Source organism: Sphaeroforma arctica, assembly GCF_001186125.1.
Source record: "Sphaeroforma arctica JP610 unplaced genomic scaffold supercont1.1557, whole genome shotgun sequence".
NCBI classification, from domain to species: domain Eukaryota; class Ichthyosporea; order Ichthyophonida; genus Sphaeroforma; species Sphaeroforma arctica.
Genome location: NW_014039001.1, coordinates 5,790 through 13,645, shown reverse-complemented (window position 1 = coordinate 13,645; position 7,856 = coordinate 5,790). Strand labels below are relative to the sequence as shown.

Below are 7,856 nucleotides of genomic sequence, written 5' to 3'. Positions count from 1 at the left end.
CTGAGAAGACTCGAGGATGCGACTAATAGACCCGACCCCCCCCCCCCCCCCCCACGGACGTTCAAATTTCTTAACTTTGACTGAACATGCCTTCTCCAAGAGTATATGGGATGACGCCAGTAATTTATCGAACACACAAGGACAATTGTTGCCCAGAAGCAGAGGAAGCTGTGATCATAGACATAAGCGACCATAGAACTTCCTGAGGCTAACAGAGACGACCGAAAGAGGCGCACTGAATAGTGCGGTGGAAGCACTAATTTCTCCATTGCACTTGTACACACAGGGGCAGTGCAAAACACGTCTCAGTACAGGTAGACTTTCTAGAGTAGTAGCGGACGAGCGGTTCTTGAGATACAGATGTACTTTTCTCTCCCCCCCCTACTGTTTTCGATTGTGCGGACGAAGTGTTGAGTTTTTCAGTTTTCAGTTTTCAGTTTTCAGTTTTCAGTTTTGAGTTTTGAATCCGACAATTTCATAACTATTCCTAAAAAAAGAAGATATTTTAGGAGCCTATGACATATTTGACATAAAATCACCTCTTTATTTTTTTTTAAAATTTACACTTCAGTTTAGGTCAAGACTCCAAGCCCAAAGACCCGAGTTCCAACTTCGGTCCCAAGACCCAAGAGCCCTTCAAAGATAGGCGGCATGTTTAATTTGGGGATACCCTTGCGAAGAAAATATTGAGATTCTTGTGTAATTTTGGAATTCCTTTCCCTATTATCGATAGTGTAAATATGACAATAGTGTAGGCTGTAGAGGTGACCTGTTTACTGTTGTTGAGTTTTGAGTCTGAGTTTCGAGTTTATATTTTCAGGAGGCTATGTTATGGGGTACTGGTGGAAACCCTAAGTAATGGAACCCTAAAGAACGACCATATACTACTGAGGCTATGTACTAGTACTACCCCTGACCCCTCCTGCCTTCAGTCATAAAAAAATCAAGGAGGTTTGAAGTAATAAATATGTGTAGTCACGCGCTGTACAAATATAACTTGAATATTGAACCACGGTACAATATTTACCAGTGTGGATGCACTTAGATTTCCTGCCTGTGTCATGGCTTTGTACGGTGGCCTATATGGCGATCTCCCAGTAGACTCTGATAAAAAGAAAAAAGCCAGACATGACAGTCCACTGGCACCAGGCGCTCCCTCGCCTGGGCAACCAGCGAAGTCGCAGTATTCGTCCAAAGCGGCAGGTTGGAGCACAGCGAATCAAATGATGAAGTCCATGGTGATGCGGAAAAAGATGGAGAAGCAGCAACAACAACAGCAACAACAACAGCAAGCACACTCACAGACACAGCAAGGTGTGGGAGGCCTTGCCGGGCTTGCCTATGGGGTACAGTCTCGCGGTAACGATGACGTGCCTGATGGAGCTACACTGGATAGCTCTACAACTACTTCTGTTATGCCTTCTAGTAATGCGGTTAATTCTAACGTGCATGTTCGCTCCATCGTACCTCTAGAAAATCAACCGGTGGGTGTGCTCGACTTCCCAATGGTATGTTTTGCTGCACTATACCTTGTTGTACTCAGCGTTTTGTGCTAGTATTTTATAGGAAGGTTCAATATTGGCGCACCCGCTAGCCTATGTCGATCTTACTCCTGCGTGTACGTCTGTAGTCCTGGAAATGCTTAATTGCTTTGTTTGTCCCGCCTAACGCGTACTGGGAATTCCACACGAATGTCGCATATTCATTACTGTATTGTGCAAATGGCCGCTCAGCCGAGTCGAACACTGTAAGGTCATCTGCCCTTTATGCGTATGTTAGTACGCGTGCAACATACAAATACATATGTGTATGTTCTAGCCTACGTCTAAAACGAATATAATTATACTTTTAGATTACTTCTTCCATGATGATATAAACACAAACATCTACCTTGCGTATGTTCTGCATGCAATCCTGCGCAGCGCATACACACATATTTCGAAGTCTTGAAAATCAATACGTTTGCCTACAACCCCCATATATATATATATATATATATATGCCTGTGTCCGTGTCTGTGTCTGTGTCTGTGCGTCTGTGTCTGTATTTATATATATATATGTGTGAGTGTGTGTGTGTGTGTGTGTGTGTGTATACATATATTTGTATACGTATATTTGTATACATATATTTGTATACATATATATATATATATATATATATATATATATCACACGTACACACATACATACATACATACATGCATACATACATACATACAAATGCATATCTATATATTTATATATATATATGTGTGTGTGTGTGTGTGTGTGTGTAAGGGTATGTATGTGTGTGTGTGTGTGTGTGTGTACATGTATATATATATATATATATGTATGTGTGTGTGTGTGTGTGTGTGTGTACATGTATATATATGTGTGTGTGTGTGTTTGTGTGTGTTTGTGTTTGTGTTTGTATTTGTGTGTGTGTGTGTGAGTGTGTGTATAGATATTACGAAACATTGCGCAGTTTCAAAGCAGGTGCAATTCTAAAGCTTTCTGAAGCTTCCTGTACATACGAACGCGTTTTGATTCTCAGCCAAGTGCATGTATAATTATATCACAACCTCTCCATATGCCTTGCATTTTCTTGCAGACCATCATAGAAGATGAGTACAATCCAATGCGTCCCAATGATTACGATAGTTGGTTAACGGGTATGTATTCGCCGGAACTGTGTTACGCATTTTCCTGGATTTTAAAAGCACTAACATCACTTGTGCAGTGTATATGTTATCGCTATGCAGATAGTCCTATTTGAATAGTACCTCTCCTAAGCCATAGCTGGTGTACCATCAGAGTCTTTACTTCGATTGTCATGATTTTATCTGCTAAGGTCGCCAATTCAAGGTAAGGACAAACATATGGGGAAGTATATTTTGAAGTTTGCTTTCTCCCTAACTTGACTATCTCCTTGCTGGCAGAACAAATGAGAGAGAAATCACAAGCGAAAGGCGAAGGTTTGAATAGCAAGGAACGGGACGGGAAGTCCTCACATAGCGATAGCAGGGACGGCCGCAGTGGTAGAGATCGGGAGAGAGACCGAGACAGAGGAAGGGATCGACACGACAGGGATAAAGGCAGGGATAGGGACAGGGATACAGACCGAGACAGAGATAGAGATAGAGATAGAGACAGCCATGGTGATAGACATAGAGACAGGGATGATAGGGGTCGCAGCCGGAAGAACTCCGGTGATCATGGTAGTGGTAGCAGCAGCAGTGCACGTGCGTCAGGTGGTGCTACAGTAAGCACGCAGAGCAAGGAAGCCATAGCAGCGGCGTTGGCGGTGGCCACGGCTAAGGCGCGAGCAGCCGCGTCCGCTATGCAGCCCAGTGCTCCCACTATAAATCTACAAGAATCGGCTGAGGACGCCATTGCCAGGCGGAGAGGTATGAGTGCGGGTATGAAGAAGCCGCCGCCCCCACCTACACCGGGACGAGGTGGAAGTGCCGCTGGTGGTAACGACGGGTCGTGGGCGGCTAAGATGATGGGGCAGATGGGCTGGCAAGAAGGGAAAGGTAAGCGAAGGCGAGACTCTGCTTGATGCATGTGTGGCTATATTCTGTTCGATGTTTTTCCTTGTATGTCATTCAATTTGTGATTGAAATCAGGATCATCAAACTTTGAAGTGCAGACGGCACCATCTGACATGTTTTTCTCACCCACTTCACTAGGCATTGGGAAGTCACAACAAGGCATGGCAACACCCCTTATGGTCAATAATGGTCAGGGGACGATGGGCAAACAAATCGCACCAGCTCCGTCCAAGTGCGTAATGAATCATCTTGATTTTGTTATAGTGATTGTTTACCTTTTTATGTGGTCATCAAACTCGCGGTCTGTTTTATGCTGCGTTTCTTTAGATGTTTATCACAAACTATCTGCTTACTCTCTTCGATTGTATTTTTATCCGCTCAGGCCTGCAAATACGAAAGATCTCCGCAACCCGAGTACAATTGTCTTACTGGAGGTACCCACGTTTGTCAGTAATTTTGTATTGCCTACTCTCTCACCCCTCATGCATACTTATACTTCATCACAATACTCACGAATACATGATTCGCGTTTGTGCGGTATATTTTTATACAACGCGAATGCTACCCCTGTCTGTATTGCTTTGCAATACGATGTAGGTCGGACACTATGGTATGGTTACTTGGAAAGCTTTTGAATGTGCTATGGTGCATAAAGTTGTTCACTTGGGAAGTGTAATAGCATAGTGAGTTCAAAAAATCGCAGTTCTTCATTTGTGCTCACGAATTTCCTCAACTTGTCGCAGAACATGGTGGGTCCTGGTGAGGTTGACGACGATCTACAACCTGAAGTGGAGGAGGAGTGTTCGCAGTACGGCAAAGTAGTCAAAGTTCTCATATTCGAGGTAGCTGTCTGTGTCCATTATTTATTTTTTTGAAGTACATACTCGTTTATTATTGAAGAGATTGATTTGGCTGAGTAGAACCTATTTTCATTTAGTAGCAACGGTGTTGTTTGTTGATCGACCTTGCCCATATCATTTTCATCGGTAGGTACCTGGCGGACAAGTATCTGATGATAGAGCTGTTCGAATATTTGCAGAATTCAAATCAGTAGCTGCGGCAACGAAAGGTACTTTAAAAGGCATCCTCTCTTCTTTTTCGTGTTACTATCAATCAGCTTTGCTCTCACGTCTTCGTTTCGATTATAAAATCTTCCTCGTGCGATCTTGAAGTCAATTTTATCACCATCTGCATCGTTACTTAAACAACGCTCCCATAATTATATTGTTGTATAGCATTAATCGCACTTGGCGGTCGGTTTTTCGGCGGCCGCACTGTGCGAGCATCGTTCTATAACCCGGCCCGGTTTGCAAGCTTTGATCTAGCGCCCACGAAGTAGTAGATTAGATTACTATGATAAAAAAATAGCCGCCGCGTTACCGGACCATTGGAGCAAGTCCTGAGAAGCACCTCGATAAGTGGTCACGGTCACGGTGTAGTCCTTCTACCGTCATGAGCAACGCAAGATTGATGTGTAGTTGCACCTGCGCCTCCATTTAAGCAACGGATGTGTGCTTTTGAAATCTACTGCCTACTTATCCGACTCGTGGTTCGAAGTGCAATGGGTCACCTGAAGTTTGCTGAATACTCGTTTCGATGTGTTGGTTGTTGTGATAACTTGATTTATTATGTTATAACTTCAGTGTCAACTTGAGCTTGTGTAAACCCAGCGCCAGACCCATGAGTATGCATATGTATGCTATGAGAATTGTGTATGCCCGTTCGTCGCTTGCGCAGTTTGTTCTCGTCGTCTGGTTCACAAGACCTGTTAACAAATTACCCTGCATTTGTAAGAAATGTTAAGGAGCGTTTTGTTAGTCGTGTTTGATCACAACAAATGACGTGGCTCTATGCCAAGCATACATTGCCGGAAGACGACCATCCACATACCAGTAAAAATAGAAAGAGTTGGTTCCGATTGATCGCCAGCATCAATTTCGACTCCTTCACGGGTTGGTCGCATATGAAGAGCTCAACGAAGAACACAAGTAAGAGTACAGAGGTCGTGGTGATAAAGGCCCAGATAATGTACGGGAGATTCATCATGCGCCGTGATGGTTCGGCATCAACAAGCCATGTCAGAGCCAGCCACATTGTCATCGTCAGTCCTGCCAACTCGGCGAACGCGATAGTCCAGGCGCGTTTTGTATACCTATCCTTACTTAAGTGGCCGCCAATGCCGCAGCCCATGAGGTAGAGCGCCGTGTAGCCTAGGAATAGAAGGTTTCGAAAGGCTGTGACTGCAAAGTTATGCTACTTTGATGCTGGGCAAACCGAACAGAAGAATCGCATACGGGTAATGGAAGACAAAGGGGTTGTGTCAGCAGAGAGCCGACGCGAGAATAAATGCTTTTTTTTATGGTCTTGATTTAACATGCATACAGATTATTATTAACTCAATCACCGCTGGAAGTGACGAACATTTGCCATACCTACGATGCTACACACGCCCTCTTTGTTGGCGTGTATAATGCTACTCCTAGGGTGCTCCAGAATGTATTGTTCTCCCCCGTAGTTGTCCAGCACCCATTGATATGCTGTATCAGTTATGCGGATAATTAACCAAGATATATTAGTCAACTAAGTATTGCATCTGTCATGGCAAACACGTGAGTATACATAAAAATCGTTTTCTCATCTTGATTGACTCGTGGAAGTGTTCCGTGCAAGATTCGACAAGCAATTGGACGAATGTGAGCGCGCTGTTGTGTGTATGGTATCTACCTGTAGCTATAGCCAGTCCGAACATGAACAGAGCGGATGTGCTCTTGACCAATGCGCGAACGGTATTGCTCACAATCCCCGTGAAGAACAGGGTGAAGAAGAAATTCCAATGCACTCCGTATTCACTCACATGCTCCTGATAGTCCAGGGATTTAACCGTCAGCAATCTCAGCAGGCCGAGTACGACCAATGGCACTGTATACAATAAACATACGTGATGGAAGCGTGTTTGAGGTGGAACGGTTTGTATTGTCAGACATAATGAGAGCTCCCTTCGACGTTGTCTATTTTACGCGTGATGCACCTTGATCCAAAGTATGTACCCTGAAATAAAGACAAGTATGCGATCCCGCATGGTAAATGCGATCCTAGCCGCAGTGTGATTGTACATCGAGAAAAATGTTGCTAGTGCGGCCAAAATACATACGAGATGATTTGAGAATTCGAAGCAGTCCCCCTTTCTGGGGTCGGCTGGCGGTAACTATACTGTTATTTAGAATGAAGGCACCAACACCCGTATCCATAGTTGAAACACCGAAGGTTTCGGTTTTGGTGAAGCGTCGTTCAAATATATTGAAGTCAACGGCAAGGATGCAGAACAACACTACGACCTACTGGCAGAGGGAGAAGTGGAAGGGAAGGGAGAGTCGGAATGAGTAAAAAAATTCCGCTTTGATATGCCACACGGATCAATAATTTGCAGCGTTCATTACTATGGTAGCGTATGCACCATACACAATTTTCGATAGAGTTCTGTACACGAATGCGATCACTTACCAGCATCGTGCTGCGATACACCGTCACGAAACTCTTTCTTTTGCGCGAGAAGTGCTCGACAATCGCCTTCTCTTGCTTTTTGTCTGTTGCGCTGAGAACATCTACTATTCTTCGCTGGCTTGACAACAGCACAAACACGATGTTGACCGCAATCCACAGGGGCATGTACTGGGGTTGCGTCAGAGAGACGATCAGTCCTATCAGTAGCGCGCCTACCTCAGATATGGTCCTTATGTTCGAATTACCGAGATACTTTTGGCTCACAGGTCCTGAGAAAAGTATCTGGCATGTTAAGACACCCGCCTGTAGCGAGAAATATCCAATATGCAGAGAGAATGAGAATATAAGGCCAGCGATCAAATTAAATATTCAGTTATTTCGCAATACTAAAGGAGTACCTATTTAGCAGTTGTTAGTGAATAATTACGCGTACAGAACATCTACTGAAATCAAGTTTTCTCGAACCATAGACTACGAACCGGCCGCATCCAAGACATGGCCAATATCAGAAGCTTCTGCGTAGGTATCAGGCGGTTCTCCGTACGTCACAATGTGTCATTATCCGTAAATGATAACACAATATATTATATCGTTGGGATGTGTCGTTCTTTAGTAAAGTTGTAAATGTTAAATATTTACTTGTACCTTTACAAATGTATAGAATCTATAAACACTCAAATATATGAGCTTATACACGTATATATATATATATATATATATATATATATATATATATATATATATATATATATATATATATATATATATGTGTGTGTGTGTGTGTGTGTGTGTGTGTGTGTGTGTGTGTGGTGTAGTA

At 43.5% G+C, this 7,856-nt stretch overlaps 2 protein-coding genes across 3 annotated transcripts in view; one reads left to right on the top strand and one right to left on the bottom strand.

The window, feature by feature from the left end:
• Nucleotides 1-1,006: 1,006 nt before the first annotated feature.
• Nucleotides 1,007-5,964, top strand: SARC_11174. Of its 2 annotated transcripts, XM_014294748.1 has the most exons (8): nucleotides 1,007-1,508; nucleotides 2,596-2,656; nucleotides 2,924-3,520; nucleotides 3,677-3,770; nucleotides 3,921-3,972; nucleotides 4,282-4,380; nucleotides 4,529-4,607; nucleotides 4,774-5,964. In XM_014294748.1, exons 1-8 carry the CDS (start codon nucleotides 1,062-1,064, stop codon nucleotides 4,875-4,877), a joined length of 1,533 nt encoding a protein of 510 aa, XP_014150223.1. In that variant the 5' UTR covers nucleotides 1,007-1,061; the 3' UTR covers nucleotides 4,878-5,964. The 2 variants fall into 2 exon arrangements, with proteins under 2 accessions (XP_014150223.1, XP_014150222.1); XM_014294747.1 differs by lacking the exon at nucleotides 3,921-3,972.
• The window catches only part of SARC_11173 (hypothetical protein), a gene marked incomplete at its 3' end in the record, with an annotated part of 4,260 nt that continues 1,573 nt past the window's right edge, over nucleotides 5,170-7,856 (bottom strand). Inside the window, exons 3-8 of the mRNA XM_014294746.1 lie at nucleotides 7,040-7,342; nucleotides 6,690-6,873; nucleotides 6,263-6,457; nucleotides 5,971-6,075; nucleotides 5,429-5,748; nucleotides 5,170-5,319 (exon numbers count right to left, since the gene is read on the bottom strand). Of these exons, the coding sequence (XP_014150221.1) occupies nucleotides 5,170-5,319; nucleotides 5,429-5,748; nucleotides 5,971-6,075; nucleotides 6,263-6,457; nucleotides 6,690-6,873; nucleotides 7,040-7,342 (1,257 nt within the window). The remainder of the gene's footprint in view (nucleotides 5,320-5,428; nucleotides 5,749-5,970; nucleotides 6,076-6,262; nucleotides 6,458-6,689; nucleotides 6,874-7,039; nucleotides 7,343-7,856) is intronic.

Bases quoted from the DNA above. Each gene is read 5' to 3' on its own strand.
- SARC_11174 (XM_014294748.1), top strand. From the start codon at position 1,062: ATGGCTTTGTACGGTGGCCTATATGGCGATCTCCCAGTAGACTCTGAT. The intron at 2,657-2,923 runs GTATGTATTCGC...CCTTGCTGGCAG, and splicing joins TTACGATAGTTGGTTAACGG to AACAAATGAGAGAGAAATCA. The intron at 3,973-4,281 runs GTACCCACGTTT...AACTTGTCGCAG, and splicing joins GTACAATTGTCTTACTGGAG to AACATGGTGGGTCCTGGTGA.